The sequence below is a fragment of the Phyllostomus discolor genome, chromosome 8, assembly GCF_004126475.2.
Source record: "Phyllostomus discolor isolate MPI-MPIP mPhyDis1 chromosome 8, mPhyDis1.pri.v3, whole genome shotgun sequence".
Lineage (NCBI taxonomy): Eukaryota > Metazoa > Chordata > Mammalia > Chiroptera > Phyllostomidae > Phyllostomus > Phyllostomus discolor.
In genome coordinates this window covers 4,308,819-4,334,529 of record NC_040910.2, presented here as the reverse complement: position 1 = coordinate 4,334,529, position 25,711 = coordinate 4,308,819, and the positions used below count along the sequence as shown (strand labels likewise).

General features: G+C 50.0%; 1 protein-coding gene across 1 annotated transcript in view; it reads right to left on the bottom strand.

Annotated features, from left to right (window-relative positions):
• Window positions 1–25,711, bottom strand: part of FAT4 (FAT atypical cadherin 4) — a 142,922-nt gene that overhangs the window by 17,554 nt on the left and 99,657 nt on the right. The window contains exons 8-11 of the mRNA XM_028521616.2: window positions 25,431–25,681; window positions 19,081–23,430; window positions 13,519–13,623; window positions 8,920–9,227 (exon numbers count right to left, since the gene is read on the bottom strand). Of these exons, the coding sequence (XP_028377417.1) occupies window positions 8,920–9,227; window positions 13,519–13,623; window positions 19,081–23,430; window positions 25,431–25,681 (5,014 nt within the window). The remainder of the gene's footprint in view (window positions 1–8,919; window positions 9,228–13,518; window positions 13,624–19,080; window positions 23,431–25,430; window positions 25,682–25,711) is intronic.

Below are 25,711 nucleotides of genomic sequence, written 5' to 3'. Positions count from 1 at the left end.
TCACAACGCCACTGACATCAGTTAGGTGTTAGGCGGAGGGTCTGAGACGGCTTCCTGGGGTCACGGCCTTCATAAGCCCATTCACTCTACTGTGCAGCTGGCCCAACAAGCAAAAAAAACTACATTCCTGATTTTCAAAAGTCTTCTTTCAATAATCTCCCATGCATATGTACAGAAAAGATTTGGAAAGTACAACATAAATACTATTACAGCAACCTTTGAAGATTCATACTTGCATTAAAAATTTGAGATAATGTAAAGAAATTAGATGTTCTTTTTATTCGTAATAATCCTTATTTATAAGAACTACAGTTTATAGCATATATCATATAGCGTATTTGTGTATAATCAAGCTGCATTATTATGTACCACAGTAAAGTAGAAACTCCCAATAATATTTAAATCACAACGAATAGGAGCTGTTTTTGCATCCTCAGGCATGAATTACCACAAGACAACAGCCTGCCTTCTGTCCAGCAGAGCATGTAAATGCTCCACGTGATCAAAAAACAAAGTCATCAGGTCATGGTCACAAGGCCAAGGACAGACAGAAGCCAGGGCTCTCGGAACTGCACAGTGACCACTGGGGTTGTCTGCGGTCTAGTTCAGGGCCAAGGGTATTGTATGTCCGTGTTATTTGAGCTCTACAATTTTGCCGTGGCCCCTCCTTTGCTCCCCAAGCTGCAGTAAGTTCTGCAAATAAAACGTTCTGCATATTTTATTTTGTGAAACTGTAAGGATGATACTCAGAATGCGGTGTGTATGAACACGGTCAGTAAACCACAGGAACAGGCATGGCCCACAATCTAGGAGGGCTGAGTCTCCCTTGATGCAAACAAAGGTTCTGCCTACATTTCGTGGAGCACCAGAGAACAGGACTAGTCCAACTCTGTCCTTCCGTGTAGCAGAAACAGAAACAGCGGACCCCTGAGCAATGCAGGGGGTGCCAACCTGCATTGAGCCTGGTAAGTAGCGTTCTCATGGCCTTGAGACTGGGTCCCATAAATGATTCCCATAACACAGGGGTGTCTAACTCATTGTCACCGGGCGCCACATCAGCCTCGTGCTGAAAATGAGTTTGACACCCCTACCAGAACATCAGTTGTGCTTACGCGCAGCAGAATTACGCTACGTTATATAACCTCCTGGGTTTTTTTTTTTTTTTTTTTTTTTTTGCCAGCTTTGCTTGTTCTAGTATTGAAGAGGGGCTCGGGGCTCCCTGCTGGGTGCCACGCTGGGGAGCAAGGGCCACGGCGTGTGCCACGCAGAGACATGCAGGGGGACACGCAGCCTGCAGTGTGAGCGGCTTGCCCACCCGTGAATAAAGGCCTGCCAGACGTCCTCAGGCTCCGTGAGTGTTCTCCCATCTGCCCAAATCCCGGGAGCCTGCCGGGCCTTGGGAGGCTGCAACACAGCTGGCGGAGTCTGCAGAACCCACTGCAGTGCGGGGTGAATGCCCGGGAGCCCCGAACCGGGCCCCTAGGGGGTTCCTGCACAGGTGGAGGGCGCCTGGCGGCTTGGCCTCCCCCCAGGACTGGCCTGAGGGCGGTGGTGCACAGACACAGCGGAGAAAAGCCCTGGGGGTGGTGGTGGGGAAGAGCCCAGTGCCACAGGCATTACAGGGTGTGAGCTGGGGGTGTCAGCTTCCAGCGCGGAAGCCCTGAAGGCTGAAGAAGAAGAGGCTGCCCTTCCCCAGGTGGGGAAGTTACTCGAACACCAAAGCCAAAACAAAACAAACAAACAAAAGCCCTGAAGGCTTGAACCTGTGCCCTGGGGGAAAGGCTTCAGGCAGCGAGCGCCAGCCCTCCGCCTCCCCATGCCTCGTGAAAGAGGCATGCAGTTCCCGAGGGCGGCAACCTGCGGCACCTGGGGGAAGTTTGGGTCTGGACCCCCTCCCTCGCCTGCCCCACGCACAGGTGGAGCGCAGCTGCCCAGAGCCTCCTGGCCCGAGGCCTGAGGCCCCGCCCAGAGAGCTCGGCTCCCAGCCTGCGGATCAGAAGAGGCTGGAGTCCCTGTTTGGGAGTAGCACCCTCTGCTCCCCCTGCCCTGCTCTGCTGGCCAGGGCCGCGCAGGCAGCCAAGACCCACTTGAGCTTTGCCGGCGTTCCAGAAGACGGGGTGCCGTGGACCTGTTATAGCTGGTGAGGCAACCTGGGAAGCTGCTAGAAAGCAGGTGGCGCTGGCTCCGGGAAAGCTCGCTGATAAGGAGGGGGCAGAGAGCCACAGCAGCGGCGGGCTCCACGCCGCACTGGCGAGCCCCCAGCAGAAGACAGCGGAGCCGGCAGACACTGCTGCCGGGACCTGAACGCAGCGGCAGAAGAGGCTGCACGGTCTCAGAAGGAGCCGGAGTCCGCGTGGAGCGCAGGTCTCCAGGCCCGCTGCACAGGGGCGACTCCTGGAGCCCACACACCGCCGCGGGGTGCAGGCCCAGCTAGGTTATCTGTCAGAGACCCAGGGCTGTAGCCCCAGAGGCCCGTCCTGTGTGTCCAGAGGACTGTCTGGCTGTGCCAACCTCCCGAGAAGGAGGGGAGAGAGATCCTTCGAAAATGTAAACAGGAAAAGGGCCAAGAAACCCGTCTATAGGGGAACGGTGGTAAGGCAATTCTGCGGAAACACGCCGACTCCCCCCCGTGCAGTGGTCGCCCCTGCAACAGGCACAGCGGTGGAACAGCATCTCGGTTGCCCGGAGGACCCAAGGGAACCGCAGCGACTGCAGGGGGCTGGAGAAGGTGGGCATGATCGGGGCTGCCCACGGTCCTTCTAACGCCCCCGTGTGGCCAGTAACAAGGCCAGAGGGCACTGGAGAACGAAAGGTGAATACCGGAGCTCAATAAGGCCATTCCTCTACTGCATGCAGCGGGCCTTTCTGCGGTGGACTCGATGGACCCGTTAACTAATGGGCTGGGAGCCCACCGCTTTGCAGCTGACCTGGCCGGTGCCTTTTCCTCCCTCGGCCTGAATCGGGAGAGCCGGGGCCAGTGTGCCTCCCCGCAGGAAGGCCGGCGGTGGACTTGGACCATGCTCCCTCAAGGGCATTGCACGGCCCGAATATCTGTCACAGGCTTGGGGAGGACAACCTGGCTAAGTGGCCACAGCCTCCAGAGGTACATCTGTCCCATTACATCGATGGCATCCTGCTAACCGGCGATTCTCCTGCAGAATCAGAGAAGACGGTGCCACAAGTGCTGTCGCACCTGAAGTCAGGTGGCTGGGCCGTCCCCGAAGCCAAGCTGCAGGGGCCCGGACTGTCTGTCAAGTTCCTGGGGGTCATCTGGCCAGGTAAGACAAAAGTCACCCCTGATATGGATAAGATTCAGGCGAGCCCGACCCCTACCACTGTGGAACAGCTCCCGGCATTTGGGGGCCTGCTGGGGCGCCGGAGGGCGTGTGTGCTCCCCTCCCACGGGTCATCTGTCCCTTGTATTCCTCCGTGGGAAAGGGGGCGAGCCGGGACTGGACAACAAGCGTCCCAAGGGGCAAAGCGCATCATTAGCCGCGTCCAGGGCTTGCATGCTCTGGACCCTGCTCCACCCAGTGAGCCAGACGGGCATGTGACACAGGAAGGCCTTGGGTGGGGTCTGTGACAGTGATCGGAAGGGCTGCGTCAACCCTCGGGTTTCTGGTCCCACCTGCGGAAGGGAGCAGAAGCACGGTGCTCTCGACTGAAAGCAGTGGGCTGCTATATGTGCTGCCCTGTTGGCCACGGAGGCCATAGCAGGAACTGCCCCCGGGAGAGTTAGGACCCCGTATCCCATTGCAGGGGGGTCCGAGACTTGATGGTTGAGCCTCGTAGTGGGACGGTTCAGACACCCACATTAGCTAAGTGTGGGCTCATCTGCAACAAAGGAGTACTCTGTCCCCTAGGCCTTTGCGGGCTGAGCTACAGGAAGTATTAGATCCAGTTATTTACGTAGATGAGAAACCTACTGTTCCCGTCCCTATAGAGGAGGTAGAAACTAGCCCCTTCCAGGGAGGGCAGGCACCTCCTCCCTCCGTGTGTGGCACACTGACGGGTCCAGCAGGGGCTGGCCTGCTGTGTGGACCGCCATAGCAGTTCCACCAGGGACAGACGCAGTCTGGTCTGACTGACACTGGCGTGGGGCAGAGCAGCCCGTGGGCGGAACTATGAGCTGTATGGGTCGTGGTGGCCAATGAGACACTGCCCCTGACTGTTTGCACAGGTAGTTGGGCAGTGGACTGGGGGCTGACATTACAGATCTCTACCTGGCACACAAATAAATGGGTAGTTGTGCATAGATCATTGTGGGGACAGGCTTTGTGGCAAGACTCACGGGAGTCAGGCCACCAGAAACAAGTCACGGTTTATCATGCTCCTGGACATGCCCCTCTTGCTCCCCCTGGGAATGATGAGGCTGGCACTCTCGCCAAGGTGTGGTGGCAAGGTACGGTACCTGCCAGACCCTCAGGAAGGGAACTAGCCCAGTGGCTACACTGTCACCTCTTCCATACTGGGCAGATCACCATGAGGTCCGCCGTGAGAACTTGGGGATTGCCTGTTACGTGGGCAGAGGCACAAGAAGCTTGTGAGACCTGTGTTGTCTGCTCACAGGAGCACACCTGAAGGCCGGTGGGAACTTCTGGGCAGGTGGTGTGGGGACAGGCACCACTGACCCAGGGGCAGGTGGAGGTAATCGGGCCCCTACCTCGTTCAGAGGGATAGACGCATGCTATCACAGGTGTGGACAAGGCCACAGGACTTTCAGCTGTTTATCCCGCACGGCGCCCAGCTCAGAAAGCAGTGATTGAGGCGATAGAGCGGTTATGTGCTGCTTATGGGGACCCCTAGCCATTGGAAGTGATCAAGGGACACGTTTTACTGGGGCCTTAGTGCAACCGTGGGCTCGGGACTTGCAGAGTGCCTGGAAATTTCCCGTGGCCTCGCACCCCCACACTGCTGGAGTGACTGGTCTCTTACAGCAGGGCCTGGGAAATGCAGCTGCCGCCCCTGCGCTGAGGGGTCAGGCAAAGCGCTGGTGAACTGTCCTCCGGACTCTAAATGAGAGGAGTTGGGCGGGGAGGACAGCTCCGGCGGAAGCCTCGCCTCACCGACTGCAGCTCCAGTTCAGCTGCAGGCACAGACTGAGGGTGCCTTGCCGAAACCGGGCGTGGGAAAGCGGGAATATTCTCCTGCTCGTTCTGGAGGGTCTAGAGCGAGGGCAAACAGCCACTTGGACGTGGCCTTGGGAATTAAAAGCCTCTCACATGTGTTGGGTGGCTCTTATTGCCCCTTGGGGCCAAAGGGTGGAGAGAAACTTACAAATAGGGCCCTGGGTGATGGGGACACGTGCCCCGTTCTTAAAGGTGACACATCCAGGGCCAGCAGACCATGAACTGCTTCTTCCAGGCACCTTTGTGATTTCCCTATGGCCCATTGTCGGTTCTGGTCTGTTACTGCAATTAGATGCTGAGCCCCCCGTCAAGGCACCAAAGATCTGGTGTTCACGCCCAGGAAGCCCCTCTGCCAGCCACCATATTGGCCAACCAGAAGCTGGCTTGTATATTGCCTGAGGGTCAGTTGTGACTGACTTTTACTGGTGCCTCTGATTGCTTAGGGTTCATGCCTATGCCTCAGTGGCTGACCAGTCAGCATGCTGGGTCTGCACTGAGCTCCCCCTGAGCTCCCCCTGAGCTCGTCAGCCGGCCTCCCATGGTGCATCTGTCCTGCTTCTGTCTCAGATTGGACGTGGCTTCAGAACCAGTGGAACAGCGAACGTCCCTCGGGGAGTGCTACCTGGATGGACATCTTGCTGGGGCCAAGCAGTGGCATGACCGTTTAGCGGCTACTCCGTACAGGATGGCTGGGGGTGGCTCACAGCTGGGGCCGTGGAGCCTGCTGGGCCAGCTCCCCTTCGCACTGAGAACCCTGAAGGACATGCCCAGGCGGGCTGGACTCCGACAGGTCTGTGTCACACTGACTTTAGAGCAGGGGTGTCAAACTCAAGTTCGCCGGAGGCTGCATCAGCCTCGGGGGTGCCCTCAAAGGGCCGAGTATAATTTTAGGACTGTATAAATGAAACTGTTCCTTAACGAGGGGCAAAGAGCTCGGTGCTGCCGCTAGGTAGAAATAAGGTGCCAGGCCGGATAGAATAAGGTGGAGGGCCGGATGCAGCCCACGGGCCTTGTGTGTGCCACCTGTGATTTAGGGCATTTCTGGGAGGCATGGGCGGCGGTTACTACTGGAGCCCTCTGGGTGTGTAGCTCACACTGGTGGCCTTAGCTGCCTGGAAATTGGACTGGTCCTTGTACTTGGGGCAGCCCTATTTGCCTGGTTGGGTTCCGAAAGTCTTGAAAGCCGACCAACAAATTGGGAAGCATTTAAAGTGTGACGCCGTGTAAAGCGTACTCCCTGGTGGTATTGCCCATTAGCTGGTTTTCCTCCCCAAGCGGCTTCCGTAGTCACCGAGACTGAGAGGACCGCTTTGGCTGTGCACGCTGCTCGTGCACTGAATGCAACATGTGTTCCTTCAGCCCCACAGATGAGGAAGTGTGTCCATTAAGGAAAGTGGCCTTGCAAAGTCATATGGCTTTCGATTGCTCACTGCATCCCGAGGTGGGGCATGTGCCCTAGAGGGGGCGGAAGGCTGTGTGTGTCCCCCTGATGTCCGCCACAGTGTTAGTCTAGCTTCACCAGCATTAGCCTCTGGGACCCGGGCCACTGAATGCCTGACAGGCGATCCTTTGCAGGAACGGTGGGCCTCCCTGATTACTGAACGGTGCTGGGTTCTTGCTGTCCTGGGCACAGCGCTTGTGTTTCGCTTGCTTGTTGCTGTAGCCTGTACTGCCGTTGTGGGTGCTGGGGGCAGGGCCCTGCCCTCCCCACCAAGGAGCCTCGTGGAAGACAACCTCACGTGGACGGTAAGGCGAGGAACCCAGAGGGGCTGGACTGCAGGGTACGTGGAGGCAGGCTGGCCTCCTCACCCAGGTGTGTGGGGAGCTAAGGGAAGCGGTGTGCCCGTCGCCTTGAGGGGCCTGATCAGTACAGGAGTGTTCTCACAGCCTTGAGACTGGGCCGGATAAACGGTTCCCCTAACATGCAGTGGGCCCACGTGCAGAATTGTGCTGTTATATAATTTTCTAGCTTTTCGCCGGCTTTGTTCGTTCTAGTGTTGAAGAGGGGCGAGGGGCTAGGGGCTCCCTGCTGGGTGCCACGCTGGGGAGCAAGCGCCACGACATGTGCCACGCAGAGACAGGCAGGGAGATGTGTGGCTTGCAGTGTGCGTGGCTCACCCACTCGTGAATAAAGCCATGCCAGATGTCCCCACAGCTCCGTGAGTACGCTTCCATCTGCCTGAATCCCGGGACTCTGTCTGGCCTTGATAGGCTGCACCACCAGTACTGGTGGGAAAAAAAATCCAGGTATCAGTTGAGACCTGAGTTATTCAAGGGCCAGCTCTACTACGCAAGTATTAATCTATGAGGATGGTTATCATTTGAGGTTAATGTTAACAAAAGCAGAGGAAGTATAAGAAGTAGCAGGGGGAGGTCAAGCAGGTTGACCAGCATCACCTGTTACTTACATGCAAAGTCATCGATCTGGTTTTCGGTCTTCCTGCATCAGGTCCCTTTCGTTATGTATAGAAATTATTCATCTCCTTAATATCCCACTTTCATCAATATTGCATATGATTTTGAAGAATTGTGCATGAAAACGCATATTTACATGGGAGATTTGTAAAAGTATATCTTAAATACCTTGCATTTCAGAAATAATGAATGGAGCCAATGTACAGTTATTATGCATCAAATATTACTTGCTAAAGTATTTTAAATTATTTCTATCAGTTAATTATTACAGCATATTTACATGTTCCATACAGTGAACTCTCACAAGCAGTGTAAGTATTTTTCTTGCCACCTTCTCAAGGAAATCATATTAAATTCTAACAAGACTTTTTATGCCCCACTTCATTCATGCTTCCAATAATTAACTTTTCCAACTTTTTGGAAAAATTATTGTCAATCTGTAAAAGTGAGTGACAGTTCTCAAACACAGTATTAGGGTTTCATGATACAATTTACGTTGCTTCTGTAGACTATGTATTTCTATAAGGAATGTTAACACACCTCTCTCTGTGCATACTGTGCAAAGGGCCCAGCCGTTCTGGAGATCCCAAGAGTGTACTGGGCTTGGGAGTGCCCTGTGGGTATTCATGAAAGCCTCAACTTAGGAAAAAGCAACTTAGATAATGGTATCATAATCAGTCAAACTTAGTATTTAATATATTTTTCCTTTTTCTAAAAGTTTGGTGATATAACTCAAAGAAATCTGAGTAGTAGCTCATGCAATTTAATCTTCAGAGTTACATGCACCTTCTTGAATGCTGAATTTTTTTTTTACCAGTCCCACTGTCAAATGAGGACTTTCTATCCTGCCTATGAAATGATTCAAAGCTGAGAAGGTGATGATTTTTGCCATTTTCCAATAAAAAAATCCTTTTGAACTCTAGAAGTCAGGTTCAAAATCTAGTAGGGACCTTATTTTGGGTGTTTTCAGAAGTAGGGAGACATTTTTCCTCCAACTGAAGTAACTATGACAACAGTGTTTTCTTCTCCATTTAGTGTTATTCAAAACTCGACGACTATGGTCCCATATTACAAACAAACTGAAGGAATTCTTTCTCTGTCGCTGTGGGCATACCTCATAGTACCTTTTTCTTCTTTCTCTCCCTCTCTCTCGCTCTCGCTCACTCCCAACCCCTCATGTGATAGAATCAAATGTTCATGAGATTTAGAGAGACTTGGAAGTCATCAGACAAATCATGCCTTCCACATACCAGTCTACCGACAACATCTTAGCTGTGCAGCTGCCTTACACGTGCTCTCAGAATCGGGGTGAGGTGGCACCTCCTGTCTCCTTTGAGGGTCACCTGTTGGTGTTAGGAAATGGTCGGCGCCTTACCATGCCTGCTCTCCGGGCAATCACGGTGTGAAAATGTCCATCCGACACCTTCTTCATGGTGGTGAGTTTGTACGTCCCGCTGCCTAGATTGTAGGAGAATCTCAGTCTTTCTTCGGCAATCTCAAGGGCCAAAAACTCAGCCCGGTCCCCTGTCTGGTTGTCATAGTTGTAAAGCAATAAAGCATGGCTCTTGATCGTTGCAAACTTGACATAAATGTAGTTGTTATTGGGGTCCAAGCTGGGAAACTCCATGTAGGACAGCTCCTCAAATCCGTAGCTGTTCAGCTCGCAGTGCTTTCCGAAGACACCTGCAGGCGGGGAACGGACAAGGCGGCCCGTCAGATTCCGGTGAGGTTTTATTAAGTGACTTTAATGAACATATTGGTAAGTTATACTTACTACATGTTTTATTACTCCCCGAAGAATACTACCTAAATTAAATTGCAATAGAATGAATTGATGTTTTTTTTTTTTTTAAACACAGAACAGAGATGACACGCTAGTGTAACTGCTTTCCGTTGGCCCGTCAGGGAGCACATCTAAGAACGCCCCGTTCCTAAGAATTAGAATTAGTGGAATGAAGTATGTCTGAGAAGGTTTCTTTCCTGGAAAACTTTTAATATCAGTTGGTCCATCTTTTTAAAGTTTTAATGTGCTGTAATTTTCAGACAAGATACTTTTCTTCATAACACATGGTTCTTAAAAACAATTTTGATTCCAGTAAACATGGTAAATTTTTATTTTAAAGAAATCAGTTCCTGCACTTGTGTGTTTTTAAGGATCACGGAATTAGGGAAGGGAATCCCTGCTTTTAGGGAAATAACTGTCTTCCTTTTTATCTCCTTCTTGTTTCATGCCCACTTTGGGTATGAGTTCTACCAGGCTACTTGGAAATAGCTTTCTGTTTTTCCTGAGTCCAGCATTCCCATTTGTTTGTGCTGGTTCTTTTTCAAACTTGAAAAATGAGTTTTATTGATGTTCCAGTGCCATGCCAAAATTCTTTTCCCACAAATATTAGTAGACTGTAGCAAAATGATTGGAATATTAACCCATGCCAATACATCGTGACTCCTATTAGCTTGCAAAGGTTTCATTCCTTAATTTTGGCTGCACATCTCTTGTAAATGTGTTACATGGAGAGTCAGGGAATTGTTCGGCCAGAAGGAACCAACGCCGTTATTTTACAGAATATTTAAACCTCGCCCGAGGCTACAGAACCGTGGGATCAGAGCCAGCGATTGAGGCCAGATCTACTGATTGTCTGGTTTTGCTGAACCACAGCCTGGTAGCTGCGTGTGTGTGTCTGCTTTCTTTGTCTGTCAAGGCTGCAGTAACACTCACTGTAAATGAGTAGAAATATACATAATTTCTTTTCAATCACCAACCGAAGTTAAAGGCAAAGAAATTATTGGGATTATGTGTTATATATCATATAATCTATACCTTTATATCATAAATATATTATATCTGTCATATAGTATCTATATTTTATGTTGTATCTATAAGGTATATTCATATGCAATAAAACTTTAAAATTTATTTATCTTAAACATTTATTATACCTTATGTATTAATAAGAAGTAACCAACATTCAAGAAAAAGTAAAGATAAAACATACAAGTTAAGTAATTGAAGAAAAGTCTTTCCTATGTGTTTCTTCAGGTCTCTTCTGATTAAATTTCAATAAATCTATGGAAATGTGCCTAAAGTTATATATTCATATGTGTAGAAAGTATATCTATCCCAGAAAGATGTTGACATTTTAACTGAAATTAATACTATAGATCCAGACATAAAAATATTTCTTTATGGAATGTATTTCTTTTTAAGGAGTTTTGGTATTGTTTCTAGAGAAAGGTAAATTTTTGATTTTGAAATATAATAAAATTTAGTGAGGATTTTAAAACTGCCTTCCAAATGAAATGCCACAAAATAAACCTACATAAAAGTCAACAGCAATGATTAAAATTACCCTAATCAGGGATCTTTTGTATGTGTATGTATGTGTGTGTATGTATATGTGTGTGTGTGTGTGTGTGTGTGTGTGTGTGTATATATAAAGTTATACATATGTACATTTATATGAAGCTTAAATTATACAGGCTCTCTTTATAAAGAGCTTAAGAACATTACAGTTTTTTTTTCTAGAATAGAATCTAAAACATCTAAAATTTACTAGAAAATCCACACAACAAATCTTTCGCAGTTGAGAAGGTAAACAGTGCCGAAGTTTGTCCAACTTCAGAGTTCCGGATAAGACGTTTTTGTAGGCCACAAGCGCAACTCGCCACAGCCGTTGGCCGAGGCCGCTCTCTGCCCCTTTTATTTGTGGGTCACCCACGTTCAATTTGAAAAGAGACATTTTCCTTTTAATTCTGTCTCATATGATGAATTACTGATTTGAGTTTTTTTGGTTTTGTAAGTGCTTCTACTGTTGTCTGACAATATCTAAGTTTCAATAATTATTTTTTATCTTGGGCACCGTTAAGAGCAGGGAGAGAAACCCGTACTGGCAGCCACACAGGACCTGCCTCCGCTTTAATGTACGTGGCTGTGCTCCTCCCCTTTCCCCGGGGAGCTCTAGGGGGGTGAGGACCCCCAAACACTTCCTCCCAGCAGGTAATGACTGGTGTTTCAGCTACACTGCAAGCAACAGTCTGTTCCGAGTTCGTATCAATTACAATCCTCATATTTGTCACTGGGATGCAAAGGAATCTCTAAAAATGTAAACAACCTTTGTCCAGTCACCTGAAATCACTTTTCCACTTCCCACTCCAATCCGCTTATCTTTCATTCCCAAACTTCAGGTAAACCATGGAAGCTGGGCATGGTCACGTGCGGAAAGCAGCACCCTTTGGGACCACCAAATGTCACCGAAAGAAAGAGGTTGTAGGAGATCTAAAGTTGCAGTCTTTCCGACCTTGATCTACCTTTCTCTGTTTCATGAGAAGCATCTGTGAGAATCTCAAATACATTTTAAAAAGAAGGACACTCTCGCCCTGGCTAGTGTTGCTCAGTGGATTGAGCATGGGCTGGGAACCGAAGTGTCGCAGGTTCGATTCCCAGTCAGGGCACATGCCTGGGTTGCAGGCCACGGCCCTCAGCAACCACACACTGATGTTTCTCTCTCTCTCTCTCTCCCTCTCCCTCCCTTCTCTAAAAATAAATACATAAAAAATCTTTAAAAAAAGAAGAAGGACACTCTGAATGTCGTATTGGACTGAAAATAAAATTTTCTAGTCACTCCATCACCTTGGGATGGTTTGGTTTGGTTTTCATTTTTTGACTTGAGGAAACCCTCAAGGTCGGGGCCTCAGCACCACTGTTAACATGCATGGCTCCCAATAGCAGATTTTTATATTCTGTTTTTCTTTATAATTCTCTGGATGTGTTTTATAGAAACAAAACTAGATAGAGTCATGGACTTATTTGAAAAGGGATTCACAGTACATTGTAACGGTTACTAGAAACGTCAGATTCTTTTTGAGTTCCGTTCTCTACTATCCATTAAGATTCACTTTTCGGGTCCACAGTAACACGTCCAGGGAAAGACCAGAACACTGCCCTCCTCCTCTTTTGCTTATCAAGGGTCTCTGCCCACTGCGGGGCATCTGGAGGTGGATGGTACAGTGTAGGGTCAGTCAGTCTTTAAATGGAATGGAATGATTACAAACCCACGAGACAAACCAAGTTAAAAGGAAAGCTTCCTCTTTTGTTCATGGCCCTTGACTATCTCAGTGCGGGGCGACATGTGAATGCCACCTGGAGGGAGCCTTTTAGTTCATTTCACTAAGGTGAGTGTGTGTGTGTGTACAAAAAAACAAAACAAAAAAACCCTCCATCAACTTCCTTCCTCAGAAGAACACAGCAGGACTTTTGATTAGTTACGTTGATACTATCTACAAAAAGCCTATCGTGAAAACTGTGTAGTTACTAAATCCTCCTAACACAAGTGGCCAAGTTAACATAAAACACAAAAGCAAACCAAAAGAAAAATCATTTTGACAGATTATTTTTAAAGATTTGAAATAGAAAATGATGTTGATGAGTAGCTGAAAGATTTTTTTACTCGGTAGGTTCAAAAAAAGGCATCCATAAATATTTGAGGGGAAGTGTCCTGAGAACACAACATCGAATTCAGTTCTCTTCCGTTGATTATTTTTCTGATAATGATCCAAGCAATATATTCAATGAGATTTCCATAAATAACTTTTAAGAATATTAAACTTTTGAGACTGTATTTTACCCAAATCTCCTGTCTAAAACATTTAATATTTTCTTAATCACTCAGGGCCACAATAAAACAAAACTGATGAACCTTAAGTCAAAACACATCGATGGTGCCCTGGCTGGTGCGGCTCAGGGGATGAAAGCTGGCCTGTGAACCAAAGGGTCGACAGTTCAATTCCCAAACTGGCGCCTGGGAATGCGCTTGGGTTGCGGGCCAGGTCCTCAGTGCGGGGTGCGCAAGAGGCAACCACACATTGATGTTTCTCTCCCTCTCTTTCTCCCTCCCTTCCCCCCTGTCTAAAAATAAACACATAAAATCTTTTAAAAAAATGCACCGCCCTTTTACGCGGCCAGCAGAGCTCCACTCACCGAACGGGCAGTGGCAGTAGTAGGACTCCACGCCACTCTGGCAGGAGCCGCCGTTGAAGCAGGGGTTGCACTCACAGTAGTTGACCGACGATTCGCACATTTTTCCTGAAAAGCATCAAATTCATTCCTTAAAATCTTACGCATACATATTAGAAGAGTTTCTGGTTTTCTGGTTCTAAGAAACCATGTGATGTGACTGAGTTCTTAATCTCCCTTCCTTGACAGAAGGGTGCAGTGATTTGTTTGACTGAATAGAGTTTGTTTCGGTAAAGCTTGTTTCTCCTCCCCAGCGTGATCGCACGAATGCTTTTGTCCAGCGCCCCGTGAAAACATGTGAATCTGATGGGCACAGTTAAGACTTAATGTCGAGCATCGACGATCCACTTCATCATAAAAACCGCTTTAGACACAGTCAGAGTTTCTGCCTGGCTCTGGCTTTGCAGCTTGATTATGCGGCCCCCACGGCTCTGGTCTGACATTTCCAGGGTGAGTCAGGCCTCGTGACACCGCCAACAAACATGTCCCTCTGCATCGTGGGGTCACAAACACGGCATTTTTTCCTTCGTAAATAAAATTGGGAACCTCCTTACAAGGCAAAACACTAACAATTTCAGAATACCTTCCTATTCCAAGGGGAAGTCATGAAAACAAACAAGTTACCAATTTAGAAGGGCAGAAATTACATTGTAAGTGCTGCAGTGATGTGGCACACTGGAGACTCCGGCAGGACAACAGAGTCACCCTCAGCCTGCGGAACCCCCCCTCCCCCAGAGAGATGCTGTGTGGGACGAACTCTCGCCGGCCGTGGTTTCCAGCTGGATTCCAGATGGATTATTCTGAAGAAGGGGACTTTAGTTTTCTTTCTAGAATATCAGTATTGCCAATAGAGAATAAATTGAGACCTACTGGCTACACTTCTGACTGCTTATTCACCAGGAGGAAAGCCACACCTTCCACCAGTTTCTGCCGAATGTAAGAACAGACATAATTGTTCCAATGGGTTATCGGACTAAGGAAGGTCTCATATTCTTTTTTTGATAATTTCTTCTAGAGTTGTGTTAAAAGTTGTATGTGCTAAATCCTAAGATTAATATACTTTACCACTGTGGTCAGTGTAGCCTTTATTATATGATGAAAAACTGCGAGTGGGTAACGAAATTACAGACTTCACTGTGTGAGGACTGGAAAAATGGGGGGACGAAGGGTGACCATTTCAGGGGACACCATCGTTACCCTCTACTCATGCATTTGGGTGAAGTGTCCCCAAGAAAACGGTGTGACTCTAAAAACCCAAATCATTCATCCTATGTCTCCCCACTATATCCTTCCCGAATCCTGTTTGAAGAAAACTTTTTAAATGTTGATTCCAACAACAGAAATCAGCAACAGTAAAAGAAATGTAAGGTTTGGGGGGATTTATATAAATTAATGGTCTCATTTACCCCTTACAGAATGAGATTTTAACACAGACATCTGAATTTAATTTCAATATCAACTTACAGCTATGACAACTAATCTAAGTGGAGGGGTGGAAGACATCCAGTAGACCCAGAAATACCCTGTATTAAAACATACAATGACTACGGAAATAGCAGAAGAAGCTACAATCTAAGAAAATATTAGTTTTAGAATAAATTTCTTTTAAAGACTAAAATAAATTATCAGTAGAATCTGATTCTTTGTGTATACAACAATAAACAAACATAGTAAGAGAAAAAATCAAATTTTCACTTAAGCTCTTAATTAAAAGTGTTTTATTTTCTTATTTTTCCCTTGGCAATTACCAAAAATGCAGGAAATGACTTTGGTAGGAGTCAAATACAGGAGTTTGTTGTTAAGTTTGGGAAAAATAGTCTTATTTATAGGGTGGTTAGTGCATGTAAATTATTTACCATTCAAACATTTAGTTTGAAGATCCATTTAATTAGCAATTTTTTTTCCCAATTCATAAATTTGGTAGTGGTCGCCATGCTAGAAATTAAGATTCAAAGCCAGAGTTTGAAAACTCAGTGTTGTGATTGAAGTGATTATTGAAAGGACTTTTTTTTTTCATGTGAGGGGAACGATGTCACAAATTTCCCTCAAATCCAAAGGAAGCTCATCAATGCGCACGTCTCGTCGGGTCTGGGACGTTCGTGCACGCTCCATTACCCAGTTAGAGCTCAGCAACAGATTCCGTTTTGTCCTGCACACGTCCATCCACTTTAATTCTAGTGTGGACAACACAGCGATGATCAGGGAATGCAGCCGTTCGAATTACTCTAACGTGCTTCTGGGAAAAATAGTTTGATGGGTTGAAGCGCCGTGAAACAAAATCTTGGATCATTAACTTAATTAGCGCCGCCAACCAGTTACGGCTATTTGTCGGCACCTGGAGGCAGGAAGAGACCCGCCGGGACTGCACGGAGAAGGGCGTCTGTGCCCTGGAACTCAAGGGGTCCGTGCTGTGGAGGTGCCTTCCGTGTCAGCAGCTGTTTCGGAAAATAAGCTGATCTCACGGCCCTGACATCCATCAGCTAACTGTGCTGAGGTGCATTATCCATCACAGGTAGAAGGTGTTGAGATTCCAGAAGTTTCACAGCACACGAGAACGTGAACTGTTGACAGTGAAAATGGATGCGTACCAGGGGGTCCACACAACTGGTCTGCAGGAATCCATACACAAGCCAGTATGCAGTGGTGTGTATGAGTCTGTGCGTGTGCAAGTGTCTGTGAGTGTGTGATTGTGAGTGTGTTGTAGAGTGCATATGTGTGAGTGCATCTGAATGTGTGTCAGTGTGAGTGCATATGTGTGTGTGTGTTTGTGTATGTGTGTGTGATGGGGGGTAGCAGCTGAGAATTACTTTAAGCAGAAATTTAAGAAAGTCTCACAGCTCCAATTCTGAAGGCCACAGACTTCAAAAATCACTGAAAAAGTGCAGGGCAAAGTCCACAAGAGTAAATACAGTATGAAAACCTTGGTGATTTGAAATAATTCAGATGACCCCAAAATATCTGAATTATGCACAGGCTTTGAAGACAGCTTCCGTAAGGCCCTAGCACTTGGTTAATGTTCAGGAGTCCAATCTAGCCAGAATGAGTATTTTTAAAAATTCCTTCTCTGAGACACCTATGCTTAGGCGTGAATCCTATCTGATGCCTTCTCAGCTCTCATTGGCTGTGTTGGAGGTTCGCTGCACGAGCTCCACCTCCCTGAGCCAGGCCACCTGGCGAAGAGCACCTGGACAGAGCAGCGCACCCCCAGCCTACAGGATTACCTCTGCAAAGACCCTCAAACAGACACACACGTAAGTGGTGTGCTCCTAATGTGGCGTGCACATTAACAATTTGTCACTGTGTCTTTACGTTATACTGTCTCCTGCGAAACAAAGCAACAAAACTAGCAGGCTGTGGTTACCTGCTGGTTTTACGGGATGGACTCTGCATATAGAATTTGGAACAACGAATTGCATGAATTTTTTAAAAAAACGTAGGATTTGTATTAGTGGCTCAATTTCATGCGTGTTTACGTCATTCCTGGGTTATCTCTGACGAAGCAAGTGGGAACTAAAGTGAGGCCTGAGGAGGAACAGCACGTAAAATCAACACACAACCTCAAGGAACTTTCTGGACAGAACAAGGTGACGATCTAGGCTTTGGCCGCTTACCTTAGGGTCATCGGTGTAGGCTCAGTTTTCTACAGCATAAAACAGGAGTCCGTGCTGTGTCTTCCCGAGCCAGGTACCATCTGCTGACCCTCGGCACCATGCCCATCCTTCTGTATCGCAGGCTTGGGGAGTCGGAACACTGCCTGTTCCAGACTCCCGGCTGGGCACAAGTTTGCTTCATGTCAGTGAATTTTCCTGACCCTTGCTCTTAACCAGTGTGAACCTTTTGTAAGTTTTCCCTCGTGTTATATGCCTTCCTACCTGAAAACCCTAAAGTAATTTCAGCTCCTGAGTGGTCTCAGACTAATACAGGATCTCATAGGCTTTTTGGGAGGACCAGGTAGAAACCTGCACAGAAAACTGTTCGAAGAGGTCAAGGACTGGGTGTCATGCTCCACAGGAAGTGCACACGGAAGCGTGAGGAAGAGCACAGTGTGCATACGAAAGCAGAGGGCCTTGAGTCAAGCTCATGGTCAAAACCCAATCAGACCACTTCTGCACCACGCTGGAGACCAGCCAGTCACCTCTTGTGGACTTCCTAAGATGCGTCTTTCTGCTTTCGAAGTGGGACCAGTAACTCCGCACAGAGTTGTGAGAAGGATGAAATGAATGACGAACGGAGTAACGGTGTCTCTGGCTCAAGGGGCTTTGAGCAGCGCCTCGGTGGCCACTCGGCAAGTGTTGCTCGTGCTTCGTCATTCAAAGAAGGGCTTTCCTAAAACTTTCAACTGCAGCCTTTAGAGAAGTTTGCCAAGTACGTGAGACCAGAAAGAAACACGCCAGAGGGAGGCGAGGGAAAAGGGCTCGCCGAAATCAGCAGGCGGGGCCTCGTCTCCCGCCCACGGGGCACGCTCCCTGACCCCTGCCTACCACCAAACGCACTCCTACTTTCTCCTCCGTGCTCGGGCTGAGCGTGGGCTCACTCCAAATGTAAGTGTGAATGACTCTGTTATAGGAACATGGGGCAAGGAAGCCATCTCTACCGTTGAATTCCCAGCGGAAGCAGCAACTTTTTGTTTGTTGAGGTTCGGGGGAGGATTTTAGAAACTCTGAACTCACAACACATAAGAAGCCCCATGATTCATGACCCTAAGACTCCAGCTCTGGTGGGACTCGCACTGCCCTGGTGCCATCCAGTTCCCTGGTCCTCTCAGAGCGTCTGCGGCTCGCCTCTGTCACCGCCACTACTGCACGGACCCACTACAGACGCCACTACTTGTCCTCGCCACTTGTGAGTGCTGGATTTGGAGCCTGATGTTTTTCAAACATCATTTTTACTCAACACAACAATGCTAAGACAGAAGTGTGATTGTGCCCATTGTACAGACGGGGACACTGAAGGTCGGCAAGGATAGGTGACTTCCCAGAAGCCTGCACTCTGGAACTCACTTATGTCCTGACTCTACAACAAATTCACTGAGTCCCCTCAGCAAACCGACTTACCTTCTCTCCCCTCCAGCCTCCTTGTCCATAAAAACTGAATAATAATTACCCCTACCGCACAGGTTTCTTACGAGAGGTGAATAAAATAAATACAGATACAGCCCTGGCTGGTGTGGCTCAGTGGATTGAGCGCAGGCTGTGAACCAAAGCATCACAGGTTCGATTCCCAGTCAGGGCACATGCCTGGGTTGCAGGCCATGACCCCCAACAACCGCACATTGATGTTTCTCTCTCTCTCCCTTCCCTCTCTAAAAATAAATAAATAAAATCTTAAAAAAGTAAAGTATTTAAAAAAATGAAAAATAAATACAGATAAAGGGCTTAGACTAGTATCTGGCCCATAGCAAGCACTGAAAGCATTTGCTATGATGATACCCACTTTTTCATAGAAAAAGCACTTAAAATGCCACGATCCCTCCCCATCCCAGGGGCACGGCTGGGTCTCGGCGAGAAGAGCCCAGCGCCCTCCTACCTGTGTACCCGGCCTTGCACACACAGCTGAAGCTCCCGGGGAAGTTCTGGCAGACGGCGCCGTTCTTGCAGGGGCTGGGCAGGCACTCGTTGACGTCCCTCTCGCAGGCCCTCCCGGTGAAGCCCTCAGGGCAGCTGCAGGAGAAGCTGCCCACCAGGTTGTGGCAGGTCCCGCCGTTGTGGCAGGGCGACGGGAGGCACTCGTCGATGTCGGTCTCGCACCAGCCCCCGGCGTAGCCCGGCAGGCACTTGCACAGGAACGGCCTCAGCGGCTCGTTGGCCACCACGATGACCGGCAGGCTCTCGTGGCTCCTGACCGTGGGGCTCACCGCCAGCCGCCGGACGCAGCTCCCTCCGTTCTGACACGGGCCCTGCGAGCACGGGTCATGGTCCACCGACTCCACCCTGACCCCGCTCTGCCGGAGCAGGGTCTCTTTGATGCTCTCGAAGAAGGTGGCCACCCCACTGGGATTCACGTACTGATTGTGGCCCCGCCTCACGGCGGCCAGGAGAAACGTCCTGTTGTTCTCCTCGTAGGCCCCGTAGAGCTGCACGGCCGTGCCCAGGCCGGCGAGCTGCGAGCCCGCGATGCGCAGGAAGTGCAGGTAGTGGTCGGCCAGGAAGTCCCGCACGGCCGGCGCGCCCAGCCGCAGCAGGATGCTGCTGTCGATGGTGGCGTTGGAGAAGCCGGCGAAGAACACGCGGACGCTGCTCGTGACCGCGCCGTGCACGCCGTCGCTGCTGAGCACGGTCAGGTCGAACGTGCCGTCCGTGGACCTCGGCTGGGAGTTCAGGTCACAGGTGCCCCTGGGGACGCTGAAGAGGCTGGTCACGCCCGAGGTCAGGGAGCAGTGGAAGGTGTCCAGCACGTCCGGGTCCTGCGGCTTCACGGAGCCCAGCGTCCCGCCGGGAAACGAGTTGCCGTAATAATTGACGAAGATCTCCACCGTCCGGGACTGGGAAGGGTTGTCGTTCTCGTCGATCACGGTGATGTGCACGGTGCCCGTGGACGACATCTGGGGGACGCCGGAGTCCCGGGTCACCACCGACAGGTAGAAGTCGGCGATCTGCTCCCGGTCGATCTCGCGGGTCGTGCTCAGGACCCCCGCGGTGCTCAGGCTGAAGTAGTTGGTGGCGGGACCGGTGCTCAGCAAGTAGTAGGTGAACGGGCCTTGATTGGGAGGGAGGTCGGGGTCGGTGGACTGCAGGGTCATCACCAGCGTCCCCGGGCGCTTGTTCTCCGTGACTTCTCCCTCGCGGACGGTCAACACGGGGCCGTTGTCATTTATGTCTTCCAGGGTGACCAACAGGGACGCGCTGCCTGTGGCCGAGGGCGTCCCCGAGTCCACGGCCAGCACCGTGAGGTTATAGACTGGGAGGCTCTCTCGGTCCAACTCCGCGGTGACGGTGATCTGCCCGGTCTGTGGGTTGATGGAGAACGCCCCGTTTTCGTTCCCTGACCCGATGAAGTACGAGAACCTGCTCCAGCTGGGGACCGAGTCGGAGTCGAAGGCGCTGACGAAGGTCACGTGCGTCCCCGTGGGGACCCCTTCGCTGATCTGAACGCTGTAGACGTTGAGGCTGAAAATGGGCGGGTCGTTGGCGTCGAGGACGGTGACATTTACAGTGACCTCGTCTATGTCCGCACCCCTAATGCTGCCAAAATTCTTGGCCAGCACCTTCAGAGAAACCCTTTCCTCCTTCTCCCTGTCCAGAAGTCCGGACACGTAAATTTGTCCGGTTTTCTTGTGGATCTGGAAACCCTTCTTCCTGCTGCTACCAAAAATCAAATAGTGGACCTCCCCGTCGGCGCCCAAATCCCGGTCACTGGCAAACACTTCTCCAACAACCGTGCCCCTGGGGGCTGCCTCCGAGACTTCAAAATAGTAGAGCTTGGAAACAAAGCGAGGCACGTACTCGTTTGTCCCCTTCAACTGTATATTCACTGTGGCGAAGCTGCACCTCTCTTCGTCGGGGACATTGAAGGCTTTCACCGTGAGGTGGTAGCTCTGCTTGGTCTCGAAATCCAAGAAGCCCTGGGTGGTGACGACACCCGTGTTGGGGTCGATGACAAAGAGGTCGCTGTCGGACGACTGCACGGTGTACGCGATCACGGCATTGGCTCCAGAGTCGGCGTCGGTGGCGTTGAGGTGGATGACGGTGGTCCCGCTGGGGGCGTTTTCCAAAACCGTCGGGAAATACTCCTCGGGGACGAACACCGGCGAGTTGTCATTCACGTCGAGCACGTTGACCGTCACGCTGCAGTAACCAGTCCTTGCCACCCACCCGCCATCTGTGGCACTCACGGTCATTTCGTGTCTCTGGCACAGCTCATAATCGAGAGCCCTGGCCAGGGTTAGCACGCCGGTGGAGGAATTGATGGCGAAGAGGCCGTCCTCATTCCCGGAGGAGATGCTGTACCTGACCAGGCCGTTCATCGCAGCGTCTCGGTCCCTCGCAGACACCGTTCTGACAACCGCCCCGACACTGTGGCTCTCGGGCACGGTGGCACTCATGTGGCTCTGGGAGAATTCCGGAGTGTGGTAGTTTTCCTCGGTGACAATTATTTGGACCGTTGCTTGGGATGAGAGTGGGGGGTTTCCTTTATCCTTTGCAGTGACAGTGATCAAAAAGTTCTGGTTCAAGTCAGAGGTGAGGGAAGACGCTACTGAAATCCACCCTGTGTTGTTGTCCAACTTAAATTTCCCCAAGGGGGTTTCACTAGACACGAAATACTCCACTTCAGAGTTCAATCCAAAGTCTTTATCGTCCACCGCGGTAACTTGGATGAGCTTTGTACCGATTTTCACGTTCTTGGTGACCGGGGTAAAGTACTTTGTTTTGAGAAACTGGGGTGCATTGTCATTACTGTCCACTATGTTGATGGTCACAGTGGTCTCACTGAGTAAGGAAGGGTCACCCCGATCTGAAGATGTCACTATGAAGCTGTGTCTGTTGATGTTCACGTTACTGAAGCCACTGACGTTTTGGTATCTTAAGATCTGCTTATTGAAAATCTCTCCTGTGGTGGCATTGATCCTGAAATACTCTGACTGAGATTTTATGAAATAAAACACTTGTCCATTTGTCCCCTCGTCAGGGTCTGCTGCAGACACCTGAGTCACCTTGGAGCCGATGTCACTAAGTTCGGGGCAATCTAAATAGTAGGAGGGTCTGCTGAACCTCGGAGCGTTGTCATTGACATCTGTCACGAAGATTGTGACGTCCGTGCTCACAGTCCAGCCGGAATCATGTGCGGACACTCGGATCCTGTAACGGTCTGTGTCTTCTCGATTTAAAGGCCTGCTGATGACAATGTCCCCGGTGCTGGGATTAATGGTAAATGGAAGACTGGTGTCCATTATGGAGTATCTGCTGATGGCGTTCACGCCAGTGTCTTCGTCGGAGGTTGTGACGCGGGTGACCGTGTACCCTAACGGGGAGTTTTCAGGGACGTGGGCACTGAATATCTGAGAGAACCTGGGGGCGTTATCATTTTCATCCAGGATGTTGATGACCACGTTCACCGAGGAGCTCTGAGAAGGGGAGCCTTTGTCCGAGGACCTCACGGTAAGCACGTACTGGGGTACATGTTCCCTGTCTAGAGGTCGCAGGCTTCTAATTTCACCGGTGGCGTGATTGATGCTAAAACTATGCTCCTGGTTGCCATGAACAATCTCATAATCTAACTGTCCGTTGGGCCCGCTGTCCTTGTCCATGGCTGAGACAGTAAGTATTTTTCGAGGGGAAAGATTTTCTAGTATTTCAGACACAAATGGGTCCTCCTTAAAAATTGGGGCATTATCGTTGACATCCAACACGGTGATGTCGAGTTTCTCGTAAGAGGAGAAGGGAGGGAAACCTCCATCCCTGGCCTCGATCCATAGGACATACTTCTGTATCCTTTCAAAATCCAGAGGTTGGCTGATGGACACCTGCCCGGTTAACTGGTCAATCTGGAAGGTGTTGCCCAGGTTCCCACTCGCGATGTAGTAGGACAGAGGGTCCCCTCTCAGGGAGGACCCCGTCACAGTGGTCACGTGAGTGCCCACCGGCTGGCTCTCGGGAAACATGAAGGTTTGTTCTTTGGCTCTGACTTTGGGGAAGTCCGCCTTGCTCGCGAACCTCACGGTCACCGTGGTGGCGTCCGTCTTGGGCAGCGCGCCGCCGTCCCTGACGTGCACGGAGAACGTCACCTCCGAGGCTCCGCTGAGCGGCCCGGCTGCCATGATGGCTCCCCGCAGCGGGTCAATGTGGAACTTTTCGGAGTTTCTGCCCGAAAGAGAGTAATGCAGCTCAGAGTTGGGCCCGATGTCAGCGTCCGTGACCGTGACCGCGAAGACGAAGGAACCTGTAAGAGAGGGAGCGTGCGGTTAGGCAGCCCGAAAGGAGCACGTGGCGATGGGCTGACGCCTGCAAAGCACTGTGTTGCTGCTCGATGGGGCTCTGTGGTCTCAGGGTTCCTGGGGGGGGCAGCACCTCCTGTGCTGTGCTGCCTCTGAAGCTGCAAAGTCCAGTCTCCTCAACAGTCCTCAGGGCCTCACCTGCTGTTTGCTAACCGGAGCCCACCCAGTCCCCTGGACTTGATACTGTTCAGCACGCCTTTGAGAGAGGCCCCGGGAAGGGCGATCGGCGGCTGCTCATTCCACACTGCAGCTCCTGGGAGACAAATCTGCACGTCATCCGACTCCAGCTCCCACAATGATACATGCGCTCCGCTGATGGCCCTGCTGCTGCCCAGTGGAAGAGATCACTGCTCTACCAAGCCTTCAGACATCTCTGAATTACCATCTATGTGATCACGTCAACAAAAATAATATGTTTTAAAACAGCGTTGATTCCGTACGCCCGCTGTTTCACAGCAAAATGCTCTTCGGTGACCAGACTACACGGAGACAAAGCGTGTGCCATACGCACAGGCCAGTCCCTAAGCCAACCAGAGCAGCTGTGAGGCAGCAGGCAGTGAGGACGGAGGGAGAGCAGGCCCGACATGTGGGTTCCCACGCCAGAGCTCAGGACGCGAGCCAATGGGACAGACTGTCGTGGAAATATGCGAGCACGGTGCCAGAGAGGCACGCGTTCGGGAACCTCTCCCAGACCTGCACTCCCAGCCCTGCAGAAGGGGCTCTGACAAACCTGAACAGTCTCCCATTTAAAAAGAACAAAAACAGGACAAATGCCAGAGGTTCTGATGAGCCGTGTTCGACGAGGAAGAGATGCTCGAGCATCCCCCACGTTGCCCAGGAGACGCTGTGCCGGGTGTGGTTTGGACCACGTCTGCCAGCGCCAGCTCATCCGAAGGCTGTCACTGGCGAGTCAGGACTTTGATAGAAAGTTGGCAAAAACTTATGGATATCATGCCTTCAATGGGTATTAATTAGACATTCTCGAGGGACTAGAAGATCAAAGATCACTGAGAGGATGAATGCTGGACCCATGTATTTTCCCTCCTGATTAAAAATGTTCTAGAGCAAGGGAGATTAAGCGAATCATGGTTTTTGTGTGTGTATATTCCTGTTTGAAAAGCCATCTCAAAAACTGCAGATGGCAGAAGACTTGTGCGGTCCTTAAGAGAGTATGGCATTCTTTGCAAACAAGCAAAGGCAACCAGATTAAATTCCAAAGGGATGCTGACTGGTAAATGCATATTGTCAACACGAAAATGGTTCTTTAATTAATGGCTCCATACACTTACTAACAAACAAATCTGCATCCCTCTAAACTGGAATCAAATAATATTAATGATAATAATTATCTAGAATTATTCACTTGTTAAACGTTTTTGACAATCTATGAAGCACTGAAGTGAAGTATTCATTTTCCACAAGCAAATATACCTGAATTCTTATTAATTCCAGGTAAAGTTTCAGGTGCTGGGATATAGCATGGGGGGGAAGAGAGAGAGAGAGGGAGGGAGGGAGGGAGGGAGGGAGGGAGGGAGGGAGGGAAGGAGGGAGGGAGGGAAGGAGGGAGGAAGGGAAAGAGAGAGGGAAGAAAGGCCCTTGTCTCAGGGAACTGGAACACAAGTTACATCTCTAGGCAGAACCCTCCCTGCCTACAAAGTGATATCTATTTAATCACTTAACATAATGAAGTAATATTAAGAAATACTACTAGGAAAGAAGTAATAGTTACAAAGTCTTACACACAATTGGTCGAGGAAGAAAGAATTCATTTACGAGATTCAGCGTTCCTTTAATTTTGTTAGGCAAAAGGAACTGAATTTCAGAGGATTTACTAACTTAGGCCATATCAAAAAATATATGTGTAAAGCTGAAAGACACGTGTTTTGTAGAGCACGTCCCGTGTGCAGGTTCCGTTCACCCGCGGCCCCCGAGTCGGGTCAGTTACCTGGAGGAGTAGGGGACGGGATGTGCGTGACGTACGGGTGGTGCTGGAAGCTGGGCGGGTTGTCGTTGACGTCGGTCACGGTGACGAGCACGCTGGCGGAACTGGAGAGCGGCCCCGGGGACCCAGCGTCCGTGGAGACCACGACCAGCGTGTAGTTGCCCCTCGTCTCCCGGTCCAGCAGGGCGCTGGTGATGATCTGCCCCGTGGAGGGGTTGACGGTGAACTGGGCGTTCCCGCCGGTGATCCTGTAACTAAAGCAGAGAGCGGAGATGAGCACGCTC